Below are 26,811 nucleotides of genomic sequence, written 5' to 3'. Positions count from 1 at the left end.
ATTCCTGAACACTACAGGCAATTTATCTTGGCCAATCCGCCTAAGCTACACATCTTTGGGCTGTGGGAGGAAACTGGAACCCTTCATTGATTGTGAACTGCTTTGTAATGTCATGAGGACATGAAAGGCATATGAGTCCTAATCCATCCAGCAGTCTCTTCTGAATGTAAATGTGAGGGTGTTTGTAGATGATCACAGATATTTTCACAATGAAATGCTTTGCATGGAGCCTAGCACTATCTATGGAACTGTAATGTAACAATGAGCCAACACCTTCGGAACTTCAGAAAAGAAACAGGGAAATTTGGAGTAGAAATCTAAAGCAATTTTTGAATCAATGAACCTCCGAGCAGAAAGCAATCTATGATGTAAAATTCCAACTCCAACCACAGCCACTGCATATTTCAATACAAGGTCTTATGAACATTTTTTCTGCCCAATTCAATGGGAAAACTCTCTTTTTGCACTTTGCCTTAAATTATAGATCTTTTTAGCCAATCATACAGTGTAGAAGAGGCTCTTTGGCCCATCAGGTCTGCACCGATATGTTAGAAACACTAGATCATCAACCTAATTCTAAATTACCAGCACTTGGTCCATGGCCCTGAGGGGTACTTATTGTCAGTGGAAGTATCTGCAGTCCTGTTCACAGCCGTTGCTGGACCACCCTGTCCCAACATCATTGCAATAGAGAAAACATATAAGAAGGTGGTTGAGTAAAAGGAAACTAAATTCAGAGTGTAAATCAAAAAAGAATCATTATATTCTGATTTTATTTCTACCTGAGTGGAGAACAAATTTAGACAGAGTTTCAGTGACTTACTGTTCAAAATCATTGAAAAAATATATAGTATATTGCATTGTGTCATATTTTTAGTAAAATGCTGTTTAAAGCACAGTATTGTGGGAATAGCAGGCCAGTGCTTATAATAGTTGCTAATAACTTGTTTGCTGTTTCCTCAGATGTTAGAAACAGAACCATGGAAAACAATGAAAGGAACCAGTCTGATAAACAGTGGGTCTAGGGGAAGATTAATTGTTGTTGTTCCAATCATTCCATCACATAATTCATAAAGCACAAGTGGTAAAACCACTGGCTGAAGAGAGTTGGGCCATGACTAACTGAAAATATTTAACAGCTGGTTGTTGAGATCATTATAAGGAGACTTTGTGTCGGCAATTTTACAAGTGTGTTTTGTTCTGGGCAAATCCAAGATTACTACATGATCACTCGATTGTTTATTTATATTGCACCTTTCAGCTTCAGTCTCAGTCCATGCTGTCTGCAGTGCAGACTTGTAGAATTGTCCTCAATATTTGATTGTAAGACACAAAGAAAACTGTGTTGTTCCAAGCCACTTGTCCGAAATTTATTTTAATAAGCAAGTCAGAGGGCCTGTGCATTCTTTAATGTTAGCTATTCTGTTGCCATGACAAGGACTGTCCTGATGCAGGATCATTGCATTTTTCTTCAATTCAGTGACAATCTCCTAATGCTGAGCAGAGATGCTGCTGGGAACCCACTCTACCTCTTTAGTAAGGCCTGGCCCAAGAAGATTGATCAGAATCTGGATCTGGATGGTGGAGAAGGCTCACCCTGACCTTTCCCTGGTGGGGCAATGAACTTGGAAAAATTCAACATGATCACTCTTTCCTGATGAAGGGCTTCTGCCCGAAACATGGACTCTCCTGCTCCTCAGATGCTGCTTGACCTGCTGTGCTTTTCCTGTACCACACCTTTTGACTCTGATCTCCAGCATCTGCAGTCCTCACTTTCTTCTGATCACTCTTTGTGTTGACTGTGGCTTAGCAGGCAGCACTCTTTCAACTGAGTCAGATGGCTATGGGTTCAAGACAAACTCTAGGATCTGAGCAGAGCTTTCTAGGCTGATTCTCCAGTGCAATTCTAAGGGAATGCTGTATTATCATTTATGTAAATATCTGCCCTCTCAGGTCTATGCAAAAAATTCTGTGGCAGTGTTTTGAAGAAAAGCATGGGAGTTACCTTTGGTGTCCTGGCCAGTCAACATCACAAAAATATTAACTCATTATTTACCCATTGCTATTTGTGATGTCACTTTATGACACTACAACAGTGACTACATTTCAAAATAGTCTAATTGACTGTGAGGCACCTTGGGTCATTTGGTGTCTGTAAAAGCCACTATTACATGTAAGTCTTTCTTTTCTCAATTTGAGATCTGACAGAATTGTAAGTAAATCCAGTATTTTTTCTTCCCCTGTTAATTTGCTTGGTAAATTATTCCAACAATGTGTATATTTGTAAATATTTGCCTTAAGTTAATTACTAAGTGCTTTACATTTAAATGATCAGAAATACCCCTTAAGCTTGTGTTAGAGTAATAAACGGAGTTTATTTTATCCACTGTTTGAATTTATTACAATGATTAAGGTTGGTTTTGATAGATACAACAGTCTTTTCTCTTTGACCAATCTTTTGAGGGTTAAACAGAGATGATTTAAATAGTTAATGAGGTAAAGGGTTGTTAATCCTTACATTAATGCTATGAGCAGGAAGTTGTCTCATTTACTCTACATTGCGTGCCAATGCTTGTAAGCCCATTACCTTCAGACAGAATCTGATGTGCAGTGCAAAATTATAATCATCTTCGTCATGGGAATAGATTATCTACTTTCTAATAGAAGGCGCAATGGAAATAGTTGGCCTATAAATCAGCGTATTGCTGGAAAGCCTTTTAGACTGGAAATCTCCTGATTGGTCATAGGTTAGCTAATCTGAAAACTAATTTCTTCATATGCCACACCTCAGGAAAATCCAGCAAACACTTACGATGAAAATTGAACATAAACGTTACACAGCCAAAATTACAGCCAACGCAATGCACACCAAATGAAAGAATGTTTGCTGGAAAAATACTTGATAATCTACAGGTGAACAGGTCGAAGATGCATGTCATCAAGTAATGATTTTGTGGGAGGGAAAATAGCTGATTGTATGGGCAATGCGGAGCACTGGGGTGCTAAGTGTATCCTAATGGATGAGAAAGGCATCATAACTCATGTATGACAAGTTGCTTGCTGGAAAATTTGTTTGTTGATGTGAAACAAAATGAAGAATATAACCTGCTGTTCAAGGTACTCTGATTCAGGTAAGCAATCACTGAGCAATTAGGGCTGGACATAAGCTACCTACAGTGATTAGCTTGATCTGCTCCCCATCTTCTCCTCCCACCCTGAACTAAATCCTGGCTTTATTCCTGTGACAAGTCTGGTTGAGTGTCGACAGAAGTCATCGTCTATGTGGTTGGCGGATCTACCTGTGTTCAAACTTACAAATTCAGCAATTTGCAACTGCAGTTCCAAGCCCCTTAAACAGAATAACCTTGACCATTCAACAACAGCTTTCTGTTTTTGTTTCAAACATCATAATACTGTAGCTACTTTTGTAACTTGTGGTTAATGATAAGAACTAAACTAAATGAAAAGAGTAATGTAGCACTTCATTTAAACTGACACATTGTCAAATTGTAAGTGTGCAGCTTTGGATCAACAATTTGTAACTTGGCTAGGTGGCAAGAATGTTCATCTGTGTTGTGCAGGCTAGTAAGAGTTGTTTTCCTTCCACAGAGGTTTTCATTTTAACATCTTTCTTTAAAAAGCTTATTTTTGTTGTTGGGAGTTGCCAAGTCCACAGCAGTCAGCTAAGAAACCTACAAATCGGCTGGTCACCAGATCTGCTCATCCCTGTACAATGTCTGTGAAGATAACTAAAGCAGATACTAGGGCCTTCATTTGCAAATACAGCCTAGGTGGCTGCCAGAAGCGTTTGAAAATTGACTTGACTCAACTTCAGTTCAATTGTCCTGAGTTTGGGGCCCATCACATTGTTTTGAATCCAGTAAAGTCAGCCCCATTTCCTCCTACAGTTTGTCATATACATGGGCTTCTAATGGGCATTTGGTAAAATTTTGTATAAGAGATTATTAGCGATGTGAAGTCAGAGTTAACCTTGTGATATAACTGGTAATTGGTTTAGCGATATGGGACAGGAGTAGGGATAAAAGCATTATATTCTGATTGGTGAAAAAAGATAAGTGGTGTTTCCTAAGACCTGTATTAGGGCCTCAGATTTTGATCATATATGAATACCTTAATCAGATGAAGGAATAGAGAGTTATTTATTCAATTTTGAAGATGATACTAGATGAGGAGGCATTTTGTCGATGATGCTGGAGGTTACAAAGGTTATACATTAAGTGACATAAAACAACTACACCAGATACAGTTCTGTGTAAAGGTCATTCACTTTGATCTGAGAAAGACAATTGGATATAGTTTTCCAATGGTGGAAGACCAAGAGCAGAGGAATTTGGGTGACAATGTGCACACTTGAGTGAAAGCAAAAGGTAATCAAAAAGGAATGCTGGTTTTTATTTCAAGGAAGTGATGCTTCAATCATACTGAACTGGGTTATGCTGTTCAATTATTGGCACTGAATCTTTAGGAATACATATTAACTTCAGAGGGGGCATAATGCAAAGTTAGCAGTTACACCAAGATTTAAAAGGTTAAATTAAGAGGGAATATTGCAAAAATGTAATTTGTACAATTATGTTAAAAAAATTGAGGATGATCACATCAAGGTGTTTAAAATTATAAAAGGATAGAAAAGAGTAAATGCAGAGAAATGATTTCCTTTGCTGGGGAATCAGGAAGAAAGGGCTTGGTCCTAAAATTAGTGCTAGGCAATGTAAGATAGGAAACCAGGTCACATATCACACAGAAGGCAGTAAAAATATGGAACACTTCTCATTAAAAAAATCTATGGATGCTGGATTAATTGTAATGTTTAAGACAACTGATAAGAGTTTTGTGAGAAAAAGGCAAAGAATGTGCAGCAAAGGCAACAAGATAGAATTGAGGTACAAATCAGCCAAGATCTATCTGAACTGCAGATCAGACTAAGGGGCTGAATGGCCTGTATCTGTGAATTAAAATGTCCAGTCCCTCTGACTGTAGGATTTTCTGGATATAAGAGAGCTTTGGGAATAGGTTTTCATCAAACAGTTATACTGATAAATCATTCAATGTTCAGAGATCCCCAAAGATTCTGAGGTGTATGACGTAAAAGATTCCTCTTGTTCAGAGGTTTTCCAACCAAGTGTTATAATACTTCCTCAGTGTAATTGTTAGACGATTCTTGTCGAGAAGGGTTTAATCATATAAACAGGAAAAGCCATTTGTTTTTGTCATGCTTCAATACCCTATGGATATAATTTTGCAATTCTTAAAGGAAAATTGAATCCACATTCTAACACACTACATTACAGATCAGCATGAGGCTCTACTATATATCTACTTAAAACAATTTTTTGTCTGTGGTATTCTAACAGGGGCATTAACAGGTTAAAATATTGGAGAGAACAAGCTTGAATGAGCACACTAAACATTTGTACAATGAACATCACTGACAGTAATTTGTACTGTATTATCTGCTTACTTCAAAAAGTAAAGGAAATGAAATTTTAAATTTGTTTTTATTATATGTGGAGATTAGATATTGCCATCCTATGGAGAAGAAGCAAGTGATGAAGCTCTCCAACTATCACATGGTAGCACATGTGAATATTATTGTTTCCTTCAAACCTGTTCTCTACACATCAGACCAAGGCTCGACCATTAGCCAGGAGCAGTGTGATGAATTACAGTGCGTGACAAGAGTAGGAGGGTGCTGCAAAGTCAAGCAGTGATTTCTAAAGGAGCAAAAACAAACCACTCTATAAATTTCTAAAGAGCAATTCTCTTTTAATCATCGGTTTTTGTAATTTAATTGGCACAGACCTAAAAGCTATCAGACGGAATGTGGAAGATCAGCAACACAGAGTACCATTTACTTAAAAAAAGCACTCAGTGACATTGGACTGCAAAAATCCATGTTCTCAAAAGACTGTAGGTGATCACAAAATGGTTCATCATCATCCACTGTGACTCAGTGGGTATTGTTCCCTCTATGAAGCATTAAGTTATGGGCTTAAGTCCCAGTTCAGATCTTGAACAATGAAGTCAAGAATGACATTCTAGTGCAATACAGAAAGTGTGCTACACTGTTGGAGGTACTACCTTTTCAGGAGAAGTCAAACTGAGACATCAGGCAAATGTAAATGATTCGACAACACTATTTTGAAGCAGGGGAGTTTTCCCAATGCCCTGACCAAAATTTATCTCTGAAATAACATCATACAAAAAGAAAAGTGGTAATTAATACATTGCTGTTTGTAGGAACTTGCAATTAGCTGCTGCATTCCTTACATTACAACAGGGACTGCACTTCAGAACAGTTCTTCAATTATTTTGAAAAAACATTGCAACATCTGGTAGTTGTGAAAGGTACTGTATAAATGTAAGTCTTTCTTTTATTATTTTTCTTCCATGAACCAGAATGCTAGTCTTTGTAGGAATCACTAATTTGTTCCACCAGTGTCCATTGGGACAAATGAACCCATTCTGCCTCAATCATGGCTCCTAATCTCTGACTTAGTTCGTAAATAAACTAATATTGAAAAGTCCATGAGGGACTGTTATGACCAAATTAAGCTAGAATAATGCCAGAAGTAAAGACTAATAACAATTTTGTATTGGATACACTGAAGCAGAAAAAAAAATTAGAATTCTACAGCCATTAATGGGGCTGATTGTTGCATAAAATGCAATGGATTTTTAATCTTTCAAAGTTATATGAATTTTCTCATTATGAATCTGGTTGTAGGCCTGTTAAACTATTTAATGAATGAGTGTTGTTTTTACGCTAATATGTATGAAAAAGTGTAATTTTGAGTATTGGTTAAGTATTGAACTTTTGCATGTTCACTTTTTTACTTTTTACTTTTACATTTCTCAATTCACTGCAACCTCACCAGTCCAGAATTCTGTTCTGATGCACAGAGAATCAGTGTTTTTTTAAGCACTAATATTTTGAACAAAGCCATGCAACTCACAGCATCATTTAATATAGTTCCTTGGGAGAAGAAACACGAGTAATGCAGTTTTTAGATAAATAAAACAGCTTTATGGTGTTTTATCACTGTTACATGTTTCAGGTAAAAATCGCACAACACCAGGTTATAGTCCAACAGGTTTAATTGGAAGCACACTAGCTTTTGGAGCGACGCTCCTTCATCAGGTGATAGTGAAGGGCTCAATCCCTATCACCTGATGAAGGAGCGTCACTCCGTAAGCTAGTGTGCTTCCAATTAAACCTGTTGGACTATAACCTGGTGTTGTGTGATTTTTAACTTTGTACACCCCAATCCAACATCTCCAAATCATGTTTCAGGAAAATGTCTTTCTTTGCAAGTTCTTACACTTGTATTTAGACATTCTAATGTCATTTTATAATCCATAAAATTCCAAAGTCCAGAATGATTTGTGCTCAAGTAGTCCACATTGGAGAGACAACAGTGCATGTCCCATCAGCTGGTTGAAGACGGTTACGGCATTGGAAGGAATGTTCACATCATGGCCTGAAAATGTGTTGCTGGAAAAGCGCAGCAGGTCAGGCAGCATCCAGGGAACAGGAGAATCGACGTTTCGGGCATAAGCCCTTCTTCAGGAATGAGGAAAGTGTGTCCAGCAGGCTAAGATAAAAGATAGGGAGGAGGGACTTGGGGGAGGGGCGTCATCTATTGCATCCTCTGCACCCGATGTGGCCTCCTCTATATTGGGGAGTTAGGCCGCCTACTTGCGGAACGTTTCAGAGAACACCTCTGGGACCCGGACCAACCAATCCAACCACCCTGTGGCTCAACACTTCAACTCCCCCTCCCACTCCACCAAGGATATGCAGGTCTTTGGACTCCTCCATCGCCAGACCACAACAACACGACGGTTGGAGGAAGAGCGCCTCATCTTCCGCCTAGGAACCCTCCAACCACAAGGGATGAACTCAGATTTCACCAGTTTCCTCATTTCCCCTCCCCCCACCTTGTCTCAGTCAAATCCATCGAACTCAGCACCGCCTTCCTAATCTGCAATCTTCTTCCTGACCTCTCCGCCCCCACCCCAGTCTGACCTATCACCCTCACCTTGACCTCTTTCCACCTATTGCATTTCTGACGCCCCTCCCCCAAATCCCTCCTCCCTACCTTTTATCTTAGCCTGCTTGACAAACTTTCCTCATTCCTGAAGAAGGGCTTATGCCCGAAACATCGATTCTCCTGTTCCTTGGATGCTGCCTGCTGCGCTTTTCCAGCAACACATTTTCAGCTCTGATCTCCAGTATCTGCAGACCTCACTTTCTCCTCACATCATGGCCTGTCAGACTCTTAATCAGCTTGGTAATCTACCCATGGCCCCACTGTATTCTCCAAAGGAATAGGTTGAAAAGCATAAAAACCAGAACCAACAGGAATTATCCTTGTTTTAGACCATTATTTGAACCTTTTAAAACAAAATAGCAAGATGATGCAAAAGCATGAACAAATAAAATGACGTTCACAAGAAATGGGAAACAGGACCATAGTACTGTAGGCTCGATTCTCTTATCCACTGAACTCTATCAATACAACTCCACGCTGGGAGTGAAGATTTGTGATAGCTCATTTATTTTTTTCCTTTGGCCCTCAAATGACAATGCATTTCCCAAATAAACATGAAGACAAGAGGCACCTTAGGGAAAGTTGATATGAGGAATCAAGGATGGAAGGGACCAGTTGAGAAATACAGAAAGCATTTGATAAATCCTTTCCCACTTTTTGTGAAAACATGCGTCACAGCAGGATGAATAGTTAGACTTACTGTGTACACTACATTATATGTGTACAATTTTATATTTTGTACAGTGTAAAAGCATTATAATGACAGGGCAGTTACAACTCATGCTGTGATGATGTGAGAGTTCCTTGATGGTTTCAGCATTTGCTGCATTCGCTAAAGCTCAAAGTAACTGTACATTAGGATCTGTGGGAGGTACACACAGGGGAGGTGGACAGCTTTCCAAGAGATGGTCTTCCCACTCATTCCATATTTCTTGTCATTTGCACCTCTGTAACATTAGGTGGAAGAAATGCCAGTGCATTTTGGTGTCTAGCATTTCTATGAATCACAGCAGGAAGGGATATAAGGAATACGAGCAGATGCAGGCTATTCAGCACACTGAGCATGCTCAGGCTTTCAAATAAGATCATGGATGACCTAATTATGGCCTTAACTCCACTACCCTGACAGCCCCTCATTATTCTTGACTTTTAGATCACAAGATATTGTCATCTTTTAAAAAGCTGCTATGCCCAATATATAGGGCATAGAGCAGAATTTTTCTTTTCTAATATAACAAATTATTATTCAACAAACACTCAGGCCATGCAAATTTCCCTCTTCTTAAATCTTCAACAACTATCACAGATCAGCAGGTGGCAGAGATGAATTAGCCCCACTATTATGGCATAAGAGTGAAGGATTCAAGGAGAAAAGGCATCCAAACAAAATCCCTTCAGAGTGAGCTGAAGGACTGTGAAGGATTGGGCATGTTGCTGAGAGTATGGACTGTTTTCTGTCTTCCTACAGGTCTGCCTGTCCTCCATATTTCAATAAATAATTAATAGTCAAATCGATTTGTTAACAAGTCTATTGATCTTAATAACACAATGTCCACTTGGAAATACTGGCACGAAGAGACAGGTGGGAGAAGACTTTATAAAGGTCTACATGAACAGAAATCTCATTTGATTTAAAATAATTTGCTTGAAAGACAGCATGTTAGCAGAAAAGACATCTTCATATTTTGTGTGAAAGACCTTTGATCATGCTTTGTAAGTTGTTTCTCTTTAAAGATGCTGTCTGATCTATTGTGCATTTCAGCATTTTCTGACTTTGTTTAATTTTTGGAAAAAAACATTGGACTTAATTTGTTAATCTTAAATTACCATTTGTCAAGATAATGCAATATAATTTTAAATAATGAACCATCCCTTTTTGCACTACTTATTCCTAACATTAGTTCTACAAAATTGCAAGCAGATATATTTGTGAAATAATATATTAAGGGTGAATCTGTCACAACTCAACACCTGGTATATATTGTACAAAATTGGTCTTGCTGGTAAGTCATGCTCCTAGGTCTACAAGGGCACAACTATGGTTAGATATCTAATGAGTAATGAAGCAGATTTAGTTGAGTGCTCTTGTGGTGCTCCACTCTGAACCAGGAGGCCTCCGTTCCAATCCTGCTTGCTCCAGAGGTATATAATAACAATGATTCGGAAAATACAATGAAACAGGTTAGTGAGTTAAACTGAATAGGGGTGAGCACCTTGAGAATAGTGATCTTAAGCTTACACAACGTAAGATTTTACCTAGAAAGGAAAAGGTCAGCATTAGCACAGATTTTAAAAAGGTGAGGAATGAGTTTACCACAATAGGGTTAGTGAGATTAGCACACATATCTGTCGAATAACAATGGGAAGTCATGAGTTAATACATGCCACTAAAAATTATGGAAGCTGTTAGTCATTCACAATACCATGGATGAAAAATAAGATTAGAAACCATTTAAAATTGAAGATGAGGTCTATATGCACAATAGCAATAATTTTTTTTAAAATTGAGAAAAGTGAGAAAAAGGGAACAATAGTAGGATAAGAATGTTTGAAAGGAAATGAGTATTATTTTTACAAAAGAGTGGTGTTTTATAAGAATAGTATTAAAGAGAGAATTATTAAAAGTAACATGGGAGATGATTGAGTTTAATGATTACATTAGAATTTGCTAATGGTTATTGTGGAGTAAGTGAGTTCTAAAGTGGTTGGAAATGGGCTGGTAGATTCTCTGACGAATAGATGATAGTCATGCTAAGGGAAGGCAGTGCTTTGGCCTAAAGGGAAGCATAATAGAATTCTGAAGGGAAATGAGTGAGTCAATTAGAAAGGCCTAGAAATTATATTTCACATCTCTATTTAGTGATGTCTCTATTGCAGAGGAAATAGAGTGCAGCCAACATTTTATAAATTTTAAGGTATAACTAATCATAGACTGATTAATTTAACATCTGTGGTAGAGAAACTTGTAGAGTTTTTAATGAAAGGTAAAATTAAAATGTATCTAGATGAACTAGAGAAATTAATTTGATATGGCCAGCATGTATTTCAAAAGGGATGATTGTGCTTGGCAAACTTGCGTAATTGGCTTCAAGCTTCACTCATAGAATGATACAACACAGAAAATTGACTATTTGGCTACCATATTAATGCTAGGACATCCACAGCATAATTTAGGTCAACATCTTAATGCAGAACTGCAGTGTTGCATTGCTTGAGGTGTCACTTTCTCGATGAGCTGTGATGCAATGATATTATTTAAAATCAGCTTTTCTGATATCTAACTCAACATTCTTTCCTCAAATAACATTATCAAAGACAAATGAATTGCTCTTTCATTTTATTGCTGCTTTTGGCAACTTTCTGTCCACAATATAGCTACTGCATCTTAAGACCAACTGTACAGCAAAGTAATTTATTATATTTGTAGTTTGAGATGTGAGGTCTTTGATGAGGTTCTATGTAAGTATGGCTTCTTTCTTAGGCCAGTAACAATAATAAAATTGCAAATGAGAAACATTAGATATGATAATGAATGGGTGAATGTAATAATGAAAGGATAGATTTTCCTTGCAGGCAAAATTTAAGCTTTCCTAACCATTGGCTGACACTTCAAATTGCTGTGGATGCTATATTTCTTTAAAGAGAGGGTAGAATGTCTGAACTACAAGAAAGTCAAATCTACATTTGGAGGCATTGGGTGAGATAAATGGCAATGGATTTTTGTAATTAGTTTGTTCCAGAGTTGACACATTTTTCAAAGTCATAAAACAACCTAGGATGGATGCACTCATTGCTAGTGTTCTAATTTACCTGCCATTGATGAAAAATCACAGAAAATCTTAAATGATGCCAGATCTCCACATCAAAAGGCATGGAGGCATATTAGATTAAGAAAATGATTTAAAATGGAAAGTTCTGACTTCTTCTCAGGGACTTTAGATGGTCAAAAGTGACTGTCCCATTATAAAATGCCAATTCTATTTATCAATTTTAAAAATAGGCTGTAATATTAGAGTTGAAAAAATCACAGAAGCACCAGGTAATCTGTGTTCAATGGCTTGCTCTCTTCCAACTTAGTTTTATTTCAAATTTCAAACAATACTATTTTGCTAGTCTTTTTCATTGAGGCCAAGCTCCATACATCTCAATTGCAAGATCAACAGGTTAACCCTGTTCTAAATATTGTGGAGAATTTATCATTAATACGTTTGTTGCTCTCTGGAATAATCTACCAATGCTTATAAAAGTACCGCCCACATGGAGACAATTACGTCCTCCCTTGCTTCTACAATGTACTGAAGGAAGCATACAGAAAGCAGGTTTACTGTGTGGGATGATTCCAGTAAACTGACAATATGAAAGTTACACCTAGCCTCCCTTTGCTGTGATCCCTGTTGCAAAATACACACATGTCAATATAAAATTGAGACAGCATAATGATTATGATTAAAGTCTCAGGACAATTTCCAGTATGAAGTGCAACTAGTTAGCTTAATGAGTTTGTCATTAAAATTAGAAAGTCTGTGTATTCATTTCACTTTCTGGGTGGAAATAACTTGAAAAACATATCAAACCAGATGACAGGGTTGTCACTGTTTGGACCGTAAAACCTTGTACTGTGGGAAACCAATACGAACAGCAAATACTCCCAGGTTAAGTTTTATTCTTTTGATCTATAATAAAGCTCTCCTTCTTGTCTCCAACAATTGGTTTCAACTCCAAATTCCACACAGCACTGAAAAGCCTGACAGAAATTTCCTTCTGATGGAGAATCACTGACAGTAGAACCTTTGTGTCTACCATTGCTGATTCAACCAGAGCTTTGATGCTCTGGCACGATTTTAACTACAAGATGTGAACAGGTGTAGATGGCTGCAGGCGAGGGGTTAAAAAAGGGAAAAATATTAACATGACCCAGTTGACTTCTACATTTATGGTGTATGGAAAACCCCTTTGTAATGGGTCAGTGACTAAATATGAAGCCTCTTCAGTAATTAAAGTATGGATTATTCCTGTAAAATGCTGTCTGTCCCTTTAAACTGAAAGCTGCTGTTTTCTTCATGTTAGCAACCTTGAAAATGTCCAAAATGTCCCTTGCAGTTGCAACAGTTTTTCATATTTCAGTTGATAAAAATTCCCTGCATAATGATGCAAAAATAACTGGAGAAGATATTACTAATCATTTTTAGAAAATGTTTTTACAATCTTACTTCAATTTAACTGAAAACCTATTACGAGTGTGCATTCTGTAGAACTGTATCAAATGATTTGGGCAGCCTTGGTCAACAAATCTACAAGTCATAAGCCGATAGCACTGACTCGCCTCTAATGTGGCATTGATTAGCAACATTGCTTAGAACATAGAATTTAGAATAGTACAGTACAAGAACAGGCCCTTCGTCCCATGATGTTGTGCCAAATATGACAACAAGTTAAACTGATCCCTTCTGCTGAACCAGGGTCCATAGCCCTCCATTCCTTACTTATTCATGTCCTTATGTAAAAGTCCCTTAAACGCCCCTAATCGTATCTGCCTCCATCACCACCTCGAGCAGCACATTCTCAGCACCTATCATTCTCTATTTAAATAAAATTGCCTCTCACATTTCTTTTGAATGTCCCACTCTTCCCCTAAATGCTTGCCCTCTAGTATGAGGAAGAGTGGAAGATTCTAGTGTTGTAGGGGTACTCTTTTGCACTTAGATTGGGCACATTGTTGAGTTGGAGTAGAGGAGCTTTATTCTTTGGGTGGAAGTGCTTAACCTGGGAGCAGGTAGTCCCTCTATAACCAGATTAGATTCCCTACAGTGTGGAAACAGGCCCTTCGTCCCATCAAGTCCACACCAACACTCTGAAGAGTAACCCACCCAGACCCATTTCCCTCTGTCCAGAAGTCATAGCTGTGCAAGTCAAAGCTATGAGAAATCAATGCCAGACTATTGTATCAGTGTCAGTCATATTTGCACTGAGAAGTCACTAGGATCTACCGAGATGGAGCTAAAAGGCCTGGGACCGGAAATGAATCAATACATCAATTGTGTTAGGGGGCTCTCTAATCTGAGGCACTGACAGACGTTTCTATGGCCCGCAGCGAAAATTTAGAATGGTGTGTTGTCTCCCTGGTGCCAGGACCAAGGATGTCTCAGAGAGGCCGCAGAATGTTCATCAAGGGGGAGATGGCCTAGCAGGAGGTCATTGTACACGCTGGAACCAACAACATAGGAAGGGAAAAGGATGAGATTCTGACGGGAGAATATAGAGAGTTAGGCAGGAATTTAAAAAGCGTAGTAATATCTGGATTAACCCCGGTGCTATGAGCTAATGAGAGTAGGAATAGGAGGATAGAGCAGATGAATGTGTGGCTGAGGAGCTGGTGTATAGGAGAAGGATTCACATTTTTGGATCATTGGAATCTCTTTTGGGGTAGAACTGACCTGGACAAGAAAGATGGATTGTACCTGAATTGGAAGAGGACTAATATATTGGCAGGGAGATTAGCTAAAGCAGCTCAGGAGGATTTAAATTAGCAAGGTTGGGGGTGGGGGTTGGACCCAGGGAGATAGTGAGGAAAGAGATCAGTCTGAGACTGGTACAGTTTATAAAAGAAGTGAGTCAAACAGTCAGGGCAGGCAGGGACAAAGCAGAGAACAAGGTAGGACTGATAAATTAAACTGCATTTATTTCAATGCAAGAAGCCTAACAGGGAAGGCAGATGAACTCAGGGCATGGTTAGGAACATGGGACTGGGATATCATAGCAATTACAGAAGCATGGCTCAGGGATGGACAGGACTGGCAGCTTAATATTCCAGGATATAAATGCTACAGGAAGGACAGAAAGGGAGGCAAGACAGGAGGGGGAGTGGTGTTTTTGATAAGGGATAGGATTACAGCTGTACTCAAGGAGGATATTCTCGGAAATACATCCAGGGAAGGTTTTTGGGTGGAACTGAGAAATAATATAGGGATGATCACCTTATTGGGATTGTATTATAGAGCTCCCTAATAGTCAGAGGGAAATTGAGAAACAAATTTGTAAGGAGATTTCATTTATCTGTAAGAATAATAGGGTGGTTGTGGTAGGGGATTTTAACTTTCCAAATATACATAGTGTTAAGGGTTTAGATGGAGAGGAATTGTTAAGTGTGTACAAGAAAAGTTTATGATTCAGTGTGTGGATGTACCTTTAGAGAAGGTGCAAAACTTGACCTACTCTTGGGAAATAAGTCAGGGCTGGTGTGTCAGTGGGGAGCACTTTGGGGCCAGTGACCATAATTCTATTAGTTCAAAAATATTGGTGGAAAAAAATAGACCAGATTTAAGAGTTGAAGTTCTAAATTGGAGAAAGGCTAATTTTGATGGTATTAGACAAGAACTTTCAAAAGCTGATTTTGGGTAGATGTTCGCAGGTAAAGGGATGGCTGGAAAATGGGAAGCCTTCAGAAATGAGATAACGAGAGTCCAGAGAAAGTATATTCCTGTTAGGGTGAAAGGAAAGGCTAGTAGGTATAGGGAATGCTGGATGACTAAAGAAACTGAGGGTTTGGTTGAGAAAAAGAAGGAAGCATATGTCAGGTATAGACAGGATAGATTGAGTGAATCCTTTGAAGAGTATAAAGGCAGTAGGAGTATACTTAAGAGAGATATCAGGAGGGCAAAAAGGGGACATGAGATAGCTTTGGCAAATAGAGTTAAGGAGAATCCAAAGGTTCTTACATTAAGGATAAAAGGGTAACTAGGGAGAGAAAAGGGGCCCTCAAATATCAGCAAGGCGGCCTCTGTGTGGAGCTGCAGGAAATGGGGGAGATACTAAATGAATATTTTGCATCAGCGTTTACTGTGGAAAAGGAAATGGAAGGTATACAATGTAGAGAAATAGTTGGTGACATCTTGAAATATGTCCATATTACAGAGGAGTAAGTGCTGGATGTCTTGAAACATAAAAGTGGATAAATCCCCAAGACCTGATTAGGTGTACCCTAGAACTCTTTGGGAAGCTAGGGGAGTGATTGCTGAACCACTTGTTGAGATATTCGTATCATTGATAGTCACAGGTGAGGTGCCGGATGACTGGAGGTTGGCTAATAAGGTGCCACTATTTAAGAAAGGTGGTAAGGACAAGCCAGGGAACAATAGACCGGTGAGCCTGATGTCGGTGGTAGGCAAGTTGTTGGAGGGAATCCTGAGAGATAGGATGTACATGTATTTGGAAAGGCAAGGACTGATAATGGATAGTCAACATGGCTTTATGCATGGGAAATCATGTCTCACAAACTTGATTGAGTTTTTTGATGAAGTAACAAAGAGGATTGATGAAGGTAGAGCAGTGAACATGATTTATATAGACTTCAGAAAGGCGTTCGACAAGGTTCCCATGGGAGACTGATTAGCAAGGTTAGATCTCATGGAACACAGGGAGACCAAGCCATTTGGATACAGAACTGGCTCAAAGGTAGAAGATGGTGGTGGAGGGTTGTTTTTCAGACTGAAGGCCTGTGACCAGTAATGTACCACAAGGATCGGTGCTGGCTTCACTGTGTTTCGTCATTTAAATAAATGATTTGGGTGTGAGTATAGGAGATATAGTAAGTAAGTTTGCTGATGACGCCAAAATTGGAAGTGTAGTGGACAGTGAGGAAGGTTACCTCAGATTACAATGGGATCTTGATGAGATGGACCAATGGGCTGAGGACGGCAGAAGGAATTTAAATTAGATAAATGCGAGGTACTGCTTTTTGGGAAAGCAAATCTTAGCAGGACATATACACTTAATGGTAAGGTTCTAGGGAATGTTGCTGAACAAAGAGACCTTGGAGTGCAGATTAATAGCTCCTTGAAAGTAGAGTCGCAGGTAGGTAGGTAGTGAAGAAGGCATTTGGTATGTTTCCATTATTGGTCAGCGTATTGAGTACTGGAGTTGGGAGGTCATGTTGTGGCTGTACAGGACATTGGTTAGGCCACTTTTGGAATATTGCATGCAATTCTAGTCTCCCTCCTATCAGAAGATGTTCTGAAACTTGAAAAGATTTACAAGGATATTGCCAAGTTTGGAGAAATTGAGTTCTTGCGAGAGTTTGAATAGGGTGGGGTTGTTTTCCCTGGACCATTGGAGGCTGAGGGGTGACCTTAGAGGTTTATAAAATCATGAGGGGCATGGATAGGATAAATAGACAAAGTCTTTTCCCTGGCGTGGGGGAATCCAGAACTAGAGGGCATAGATTTAGGGTGAGAGGCGAAAGACATAAAAGAGACCTAAGGGACAACTTTTTCACGCAGAGGGTGGTAAGTGTATGGAATGAGCTGCCAGAGGAAGTGGTAGAGGCTAGTACAATTGCAACATTTGAAAGGCATTTGGATGGGTATATGAATAGGAAGGGTTTGGAGGTTTATGGGCTGGGTGATGGCAGGTGGAACTAGATTGGGTTGGAATATCTGGTTGGTATGGACAGGTTGGACCGAAGGGTCTGTTTCCATGCTGTACATCTCTATGACTCTATGACTCTAAATGCCTTGTTAATGGCAGAAACACGCCATTAACAGTTAATAATCAGCTTCTTAACTTAAACTTAAGTCAAACAAGCTAGATGTCGAGAAATCTTGACATGGTGATCAGGGTTTATTAGCTGTAAGAGAAGTTGGACAAACTTGGATTGTTTTTGGCAGAGCGTCAGAGGCTGAGGGAGGTCCTGATAGAAAGATATAAAATTATGTGAGGCATGGATAGCGTGGATAGTCAGAGTCTTTTTCCAGGGTGGAAATGTCAAATACTAGGGGACATAGGTTTAAGGCGAGATGAGCAATGTTTAAAGGAGATGTGTGAGGGAAGTTTTTTGACACAGAAGGCAGTAGGTCCCTCGAATGCGCTGTCAGGGAAGGTGGTAGAAACAGATACGATCATAAAGTTTAAGAGGCATTTGGACAGAAACATAACCAGGCAATGAACAGAAGGACACGGAGTGTGCGCAGGCTGATGGGATTAAATTAGAATGGCATTATGGTCAGCACAGTCATGGCACACTGACCGGCCTGTTCCTGTGCTAAACTGTTCTATATTCTATGTTCTAAAACCTGTGCTAAACTGTTCTATATTCTATGTTCTAAAAGGGACGAGGGGCCACATGTCGGGTAGCCTGCCATCCAGTTCAATTGTGTATTTTACTGGGCTGGCATGTTCTGAGTTGTGGTCTTTACTGCTGGTCCTGGATGAAGAGGAAAATCCTTAAGTGTACTTAAGGAAGTGGCCCTATGAATACTGGACGCATTGGTGGTCATCTTTCAAGATTCTTTAAATTTTGGAATAGTTCATACAGATTGGAGGGCAGATGCTGTAATCCTAATATTTAAAAAAGAGCGATAGGGAGAAAGCAAAGAATTATAGATCAGTGACTATGACATTGGTAATGGGGAGAAAGTGAGGACTGCAGATGCTGGATATCAGAGTCGAGAGTATGGTGCTGGAAAAGCACAGCAGGTCAGGCAGCATCCGAGGAGCAGAGAATTAATGTTTTGGGCATAAGCACTTCATTCCAGAAATGAAGGGAAAGGATTCTGATACAGGAACAAGGATGTCTTGCAGTCTTGATACAGGGCATTGATGAGCCATACCTGGAATGTTTTAGTCTCCTGTTTTAAGGAGAGTTTGCTAAATTAATTTCTCGGGTGGAGGGACTGCTGTATGAGGAGAGATTGAGTCAGTTATGTTTATATACAATGGAGTTTTGAAAGATGAAGGACTAGAAACCTATAAAATTCAAATAGGACTAGAGGATGGTTGCAATGTGGAATCTGCTGCCTGAGAGATTGGTGGAGGGAGGTACTCTCACAATGTTTAAAAAGCATCTGGACAAGCACTTACAATAACAGGGCATAGTAGCTATGGACCAAGTGCAGGTAAATGGGATTAGTACATGTTTGGTGTCTGTTAGTTGGCTAGACATAATGGCCAATTGTATGAGTCAATGACTAGACAGGTTAGATGCAGGAAGGATGTTGGGGGTCTCCAGAACCAGGAGGCATTGTTTAAGTATAAGGGGCAAATCATCTAGGACTGAGGTGAGAAAACATTTCCTCACCCAGGGAGTGGTGAGTCTGGAGTTCATTACCACTAAGGTTGCGGCCTAAACATTGTGTTTCAAAAAGGAATTAAATATTCCTCTTGTGGCTCAAGGGATCCCAGGACATTGGGTCACGGGTTAGGATATTGAGCTCCTGATGATCAGCTATGATCATATTGAATGGGGGAGCAGGGTCGAGGGGTCGAATGGCCTATTTCTTGCTCCTATCTTCTCTGTTTCCATGTAATCCCTGTTTCTGCATCATCCTATCCAGTAGGACCTCCAGATCCCTGCAGCACGTTGGAACACTGAACTCTCCAAGTCTGCCATGTTTGGGTCAAATGTCAGGAACTCTGAAAGACAGTGCTTGTCTGGTGCACAACTGGCTTTTATGGATGGCATGGGCTTAAGGGACACCAATTAATTCTGAGATACCTGTGCAATGGCAGGTTGTTCTGGGATTGGCAAGTGTTAGGATGGGACTGGAATCAGACATGAGGGATGCTATAGAGGCAGGGTAAGTAATTAATAAGGTATGTTTGGTAAGATCTGATGAGAAAACTAATTAGGCCTCACAGTGAACAATCATCCAAAAAACTCAATGCAATTTTCTCTTTGCCAAAAAATCATAAGATTCAGCCCAGAGTTTCAAATAATGTGATAACAAGGTGTGTCACAAATACTATAATGTTCATTCCTGAATTAAATCCATCCCTGTTTACATGAGCTAAATTGAATTGAATTCCACAACGTAAAGATGATAAAAATTGGTCAAGAATGTGAAGAGAGCATTGGAAATTTGGCTGATGCCCAGATATAGAGGGCTGAAGGCCCTGCACAGTAATTATAGGATATTTTGGAACATGTGAGGTCCCCATGGCCAATAAACAAGCTCATTGGTATAATAGAGGTCAGGAGAGACCAACATCAGGGTTTACCAGTTTGCCATCTATCAGAACAATCCATCATGGGTTTAATAGGATACACTTCATAAAACAGGTGTACCTACCATTTTAACAGGAGTAGAGGATCCACCTAGGGGACCTTGATAGGATTGTGGTCTGAAGAGAAGATCAGGATTTTTTTCAAATCATTGCCATAGTGATACTTCCAAGAGATCTCCAGCAAAGTCAATTTGTCCTGTCAATCTTCTATTGCACTTTCTGATATCTCTTCTTGGAGAAAGTTCTCAGTGGCTTACTAATGGTGCTGGTGTCGCCAGAACTAAATTAATAAAGAGTCCTCCTACTAAGACCATGTAATTAAATGGAATCAAAGACAGAAGCTGCTCCTTTATATTTTCAACCACAAATTTTGTCATGATAAAGTTGTTTTAGAAGGGGAAACTACATGTAGGGAAAGAGCTGTTTGAACTGCTGAAGTCGATTTTCAGTGAAATGCTATTTATGCTGCATAAGTCTTGTTTAAATTTCATGCAATGTTAATCTCATTAAACAATTCTGTGGAATTGTTGATGCTGTGATCTACCTCCAGACAGAGCAGTCTTCCTCCAAAACCTTGCCTTGGTTACTATTTGTTGTATATGAACATTAGAAATGGAATACATACTGGCTGCTGCACACTTGGAGGATTGGGCATTCACCAGTCAAGATTCAACAGTATTTAGGCATCCCAACTATGCTATCATGCAAGTTTTACCATTGTGTCCAACATATTTTTAATGAATAGATCAAGGTTTACAAAATTTGTTTAAAAAGTGAGAATTAATTCACTGCCAGAAAATGTGCAATTTCACATTCCAGTCAATGGCTGCAAGCCTCTTTCCTGAAGAAGGGCTCTTGCCTGCTCCTCGGATACTGCCTGACTTGCTGTGCTTTTCCAGTACCACTCTAATCCAGGCAAGCATAAATGTGAGAATACATGATTCTTTCAAATGTTTATTGTCATTGGAAAGTGCCTTATCAGAACCTCTACAATATATAAAATCTATTCAGAACAGCATAGAGAAGAAAATTCCTGAGACCAGTTAATGGTCTATCAGACTTCAGAGACCTTTAAAGCTCCTAACAAAGCTTAGCTCCAGTAAATCAAGAAGAAAAAGTAGAACCTACTGCATCATGTAAAAGAGTAAATTTTAAGCATGGATTTCTAGAAACAAAAAATTGTTTTTTTTTTGTTTGCCTGTATAGGTCTACAACATTTAACTTGGCAAATAGGTTGCATTACTTTTCAAAATATTTAATTGGAATTAAAAGACTCCATTTCCTAGGGTGTTATTAGAAACATTTTAATATCTCCCAGAAGGAGGAATGTGCTACTTTCTCCTTATATACTGCAATGATTGATTAAGTACTAACTTTCACAAATAAATTCATAAGAAGAATAATATTCCCTTCTAAACATGCAATCTAAAATTCAATGATTTTAGCTGCAGTTGAGATATTTTCTAGTCAACCTGTTCAGAGATGCTATTACACACCTCAGAAGCAGATGGGATTTGAACCGTAGCCTCCTTAGGGACATTACCACTCTGCCCAAGCTCCTCACCTTGTCTGATGGACACCAGGCGGCCATTTGAAGCTCGTAAAATCACTTGAGGATGACTCTGCTCCAAATCAAAGAGGTCATCTTTACCAGGCTTGGAATTTCGTCCGGATCTTAGCATACCAGTTGGTCCCATTGCACTCAAGTATTTTCCTTCATGATCCTTGAAGGCGATCTTCCCAGCTTTAAATTCCAAAGTGTAGCCAGTGCCCTGATCACGTTTCTTAATCAGCTTTCCATCATTTCTGAGAAACCTATTGTCACAGGTTTGGATGCTGTACTTCTTCTCTTGGTAAATCAAGGTGATGAGAGCATCCACGCCCCAAGGAATGTCACTGTCAGCTGACAGCTCACCTTCTCGGGCTGACAGATGGGCGTATCTTTTGCGACTGACACTTAGAAGGTTGGCTTGAGGGTGGCTGGCGAGGTGGATGGACCAAAGTTCGGACTCAGTGATAGTCTGTGCAAAGCATGAGAGATGGTCTTCAGATCCACCAAAGTACCGTTTGTGAGGTTCAGACTGCAGAGTCCATCTGCCATCGGCATGTGCAATAACGGTGAATCTGCAGTCAGTGTCAGGTTTCTCTGCCTCACATGACACATTGCCATCCTTATTAGCCAACAGGTACCGCCCAAGGTGGCTCTTGAAAAAGACCACTGAGTTGTTCCCTTCATCCTGTTCCAGCATCCAGATTTGCTTCTTCTTCAGACTGACACCAGATGCATTGACTTTGAAACCAAACGCCTCTGCTGTAAGGTACTTATTGCTACAATTGATTAAGCCAAACTGGATCCGTAAAGCTTGGTGGGTACCGTTTGTGGGCATTTTTGTTCTTTCAGGTTGATTTCCTTCTCACTGTGAAACTTCTGAATGTTTATTTTTGCAATAACTCTGAACTGGAAGCAACAGAGGCACTTTTGTTTAGATCTGCTCCTGACAGATTTGAAGTGGACCAAATATCTAAAACACCTAAATCCGCGAGAAGCAGTCACTGACGTCAGCTTCAATGTCCCAGTTCCCAAACCTCTTCACTTACCTACACAATGCTTTGGTAAATCTTTTAATTGCAATCATCCAGAGGTACCTCAGAAAATAATTGTCATGTTCTGAAGACTTCGTACTTCAGATTGGCTTTTTTTTGTACTTGTCCACTTTTTTTTGTACTTGTCCCAGATGCTGCAGGCTGCTCTAATCGTTCATGCTGTGGATTATAGGCTCACAGATTTTAATAAACTGCCAATGCTTTGTAATTAATAGCAGAGCTTGCTGGCACAACAAAAGGAGTTTTATGTGGAACAGTGGTCCTTTTGTGTGTTTCCTTCCTTCGCGTTCCAGTGGACCCGTTTCTTCAAACGTAATTAATCGGCTGTAATATCCTTCCTTCTATAATTCTTTCAGTTCATTTTTGTACACCGGCGTGCCCAGTCTCTCAGATACATCGCTCTGCTTAGCACACCATCTATCTGTCGCTCTGAATTATCGTGCGGTATTTCAGGTGAAAAACCAGGTGACATGTGATAGCCTTCCGTGTAAGCGGGTTGTTGAGGTGTCCTCTTTCTTTTTGCGGGAGTGTAAAATTACTCTGTTCTCTGATTCCTCTCTCCCTGTCACCTGCAGCCTTCTCCAGTTTTACTGTTTAATCCTATTTACCATTATCCCAGGGCCTCTATTTCTCGTCTTTAATCCTTTGATCCTTTCTTATTCCAAAATATCTTACTCCAGCTGCACTAATTCTACCTTTAGTTGTGCATTTCCCTGGTAAAAAAGATACATTACAAAAAAAAGTGGAACATTGACTCATAGGTGTATAATCAGCAGTCAATTCAAGAACATGGCAGAATATGCCCTGTGTATCACTACTGCTCCTAGTCGCCTCAGGCAACTGACTGTGTGGAGTTTGCACATTCTCCCCGTGTTTGCGTGGGTTTCCTCCGGGTGCTCCGGTTTCCTCCCACAGTCCAAAGATGTGCAGGTCAGGTGAATTGGCCATGCTAAATTGCCCGTAGTGTTAGGTAAGGGGTAAATGTAGGGGTATGGGTGGGTTGCGCTTCGGCGGGTCTGTGTGGACTTGTTGGGCTGAAGGGCCTGTTTCCACACTGTAAAGTAATCTAATCTAATCTAATGTCTGAAATTCTAATTTACATGCACATCAAAGTACACTGAGAGACTTCAAAATTTTGCCTGTGAACAAAGGCTGACAGACACCAAGCAAACTCTGGCACAAAATCAAATGCATTTTTATGGCAAGTTATGAATGCTATACACATATCAATTCCTCTTCTCAGCTCCAAACTATTAACAAACACTGAAGAAAATTTAAGCTCCAAACAAAAGTTTTATTGTTTAAGTTCCAAGAATAGTGGGAATCAAGAGTGGATTCTGCATAAATTCATAATATTCACTTTAAGTGGTAACATTATTTTTGTTCAAGCTTCTGGTCATAAGCATGCTGATATTTTGAGTTACAAAGGATACTCTATACATTTAGTTTTCTTTCAGTTTCATTGTGATGGAGTCATTCTACTGTCATTCTTAGATCATGAACATGCACCATTGAACAGCCTTGCGGGATCACCTATTGATTTGGAAACAAAGGGAAGACTGACATTTTAAAGAGAGACACAAATGATAGACAGTAATGGAGAAATACAAGTCCATTCCAAAGCTTAGAAAGGGAGAGGAAGATTCTTTATTGCATTAGTCACAAACAGCCCCAACACATGTTGACTATCACTGACAGACATCAATCTGCAGATTTTCAATTTACTTGTCTCCCAATCTTGAGACATCAATAGTAAAATGTTCATTTTCCATATCTGTAGTTCCAGGTTCTAACCTCTTTTATAACTAATGCTTTAGTGTGCAGGTTTTATAAAGATGAATTTTGTCAGTTTGCAACCTGGCTATGGTTGAGGCACTTCATAATAAAGAAGATACTCTATTTCTCTGGTGATGGAGGTAGTGTGGAGTGAAAATGATGTTCCACCTATATGGCAATATTCAACTGTTACTGCTGTTTAAGTATGGTAGCTCTCTCATTCTAAACTGAACACACCCTTCAGAGGACTGTGGTAAAATTTCGACAAGTTCCTTCCTTAAAATGCAGTCTTTAATTTTTCATTACATTTACTTTTGTGTCATAATCCATGGAACTTTCATTGCTATAAATTTTGATTTTGTATATCGTACCTGTACTTTTAAGCACATTCAAAATGGTAATCCTGTCATGTATGTCCATTTCTGATGTAGGCTGAGTTGAATGCCATTTTGGGTAGGGACAATACTATCAGCACTAGGAGTCTACAATGTAAGCATGCAGAGGAGGCAGAATGTGATGTCAGTCAGCGTATAATACTGATTTGACTGGAGTGTTATCAGTTTCAAACTGTGGGCTCAAGTTCTTTCTTAACTTTACACAGCTGAACGTGCATTCAGCAACAAGAAGGATTTCCTGATCATGCAACAATGAGACAACAGACTGGCCATTAACGAGGATCCAGCCTAGTTTAAAACTGTGGAGCATTTGTGAAAAGCATCCTATAAACAAATGCAAGTTCTAGCAGCTCAGTCAGAAAAGTTTATGGATAAAATAAAGTACCTTCATTTTGCTGTTGATTATCTCTTGGTAAAATTCATATTATCAATATTGGCAATTAACAAAATCACCAATTAAAATAAAATTCAAGCCTACTCATTCATCCTGTGGCAAGGGTGGCAGGGGATCATTTTCATTGTCACTGCCCAATCATCTGGAGAAATGGCTCACCCATACATTGGAGGATCTGCCTCATTTTCAGGTGACTAATTCCAAGACTTTTTCCCCAATTAATTCAGTTATGCTAGATATGTTTGTTAGCACAGCAAATAAATGAAAGATAATGGACAGTTTTCCACTCTATGGGCAACAGGAAAAATACAGCAAAAATGACATTTTCTCGCTGCCATGAAAACAAATCCCATATTTTCCATAAAATTTAAATGGCGGGTTCAGGGTTTGCTACCTTATTTCCATGCAAATTCAACTAATTTCTACACAGCTCCCAATATCCCTCTTTCGAGAAGTTAGATGATACAAATTTCTAACATAAAGTTTGCAGTGGTAACCAGCCGGCAGTAGCTTGCTGGTTGCTTCTCTGGGCTTTCTTCCAATTCTGTTCTGACCACAGTGTCCCTGCATGTACCATTGACACATGTCCTTGCATTCTTCATCCATGTAAGTTGGCACTGGCAAACCATCAGCCTCATTACGTCATTATGCCTGTTCTAGGACCAACTCACATTTCAGCCCTTCAGGACTTTAGTGTGAAGGTCACTGATATTGTGATTTACATGCTTCAGCCAGTTTGCTATGCATACAGGGACACACACATATTTCATGCATCTACACAGGATACAACTACAATTCTTAGCTTCATTTCTTTGAGTTTATTCGCTTTGTGCTTACTTAGAGGCTGCCAGCTTTTGTTGCTTGCATTGTTTTTAGCACAGAGGGTGAGACAGCAGCTTGTTGTGGCTCCAACCACTGAGCAGTTAAGGGATTGGACATTTTGCTGTACAGCAAGGCCACACCAACAGCTTGTGCCAGCAGCTCATGCAGAAAACATACTGCATGTGTTTCAGCCAAGTGGCAATGTGTGAAATACAAAGGGGTACAGTCCTTAGTGAGGTCAAGGGAGACTATGGTCAATCAGAGAGTAACACCACTATCAGTCCAGGGGCTCATTCAATTCAAATCCAGGGGCTTGCCACAGTCAATCCTGCAGGTCAAGTATGGAGACATACTTGGAGGATGGGCCCCTGCAATGAGACAAGGAGAGGGACTGAGTCTGATGAGAGTGGATGGAATGATGTTTAGCAGTGATGCATGAGGAGAAATGGCAAGATATCTCTAATGAGTTCAAGAGATACTGAAGGGAGGAAGGGTTAGTGACTTGGGAGGAGGAGATGGGGGGGAGGGGGGGAGTTATTGTGTGAGCACTATGGATGCAATCCTGACGTTTGCAGTCCATGACCCCAGGTGAAGGATGTGTGTAGTAGCCAATTTGCGAGTGAGTGATGGCCCTGTGAGTATGAGGTAAAAGTGGTGGCACATAACCTTCCAGAGCACAAATGATCATTGATTTTCTTCCTGCATGGATGGACGTTTCTTTTAACCTGCGACATTGCACTAACCGGGC

General features: G+C 39.6%; 1 protein-coding gene across 1 annotated transcript in view; it reads right to left on the bottom strand.

Moving 5' to 3' along the window:
* The window catches only part of fscn2b (fascin actin-bundling protein 2b, retinal), a 46,376-nt gene extending 23,153 nt beyond the window's left edge, over nt 1-23,223 (bottom strand). Inside the window, exon 1 of the mRNA XM_043714779.2 lies at nt 21,637-23,223. Within this exon, the coding sequence (XP_043570714.1) occupies nt 21,637-22,459 (823 nt within the window). The 5' untranslated portion in view covers nt 22,460-23,223. The remainder of the gene's footprint in view (nt 1-21,636) is intronic.
* Nucleotides 23,224-26,811: the final 3,588 nt, after the last annotated feature.

Source organism: Chiloscyllium plagiosum, unplaced genomic scaffold (genome assembly GCF_037043375.1).
Source record: "Chiloscyllium plagiosum isolate Xiang-an unplaced genomic scaffold, Cpla_swu_hap1 HiC_scaffold_25, whole genome shotgun sequence".
Taxonomy (NCBI): Eukaryota; Metazoa; Chordata; class Chondrichthyes; order Orectolobiformes; family Hemiscylliidae; genus Chiloscyllium; species Chiloscyllium plagiosum.
The sequence above is the reverse complement of the archived record's forward strand: the minus strand, read 5'-3'. Positions and strand labels throughout refer to the sequence as shown.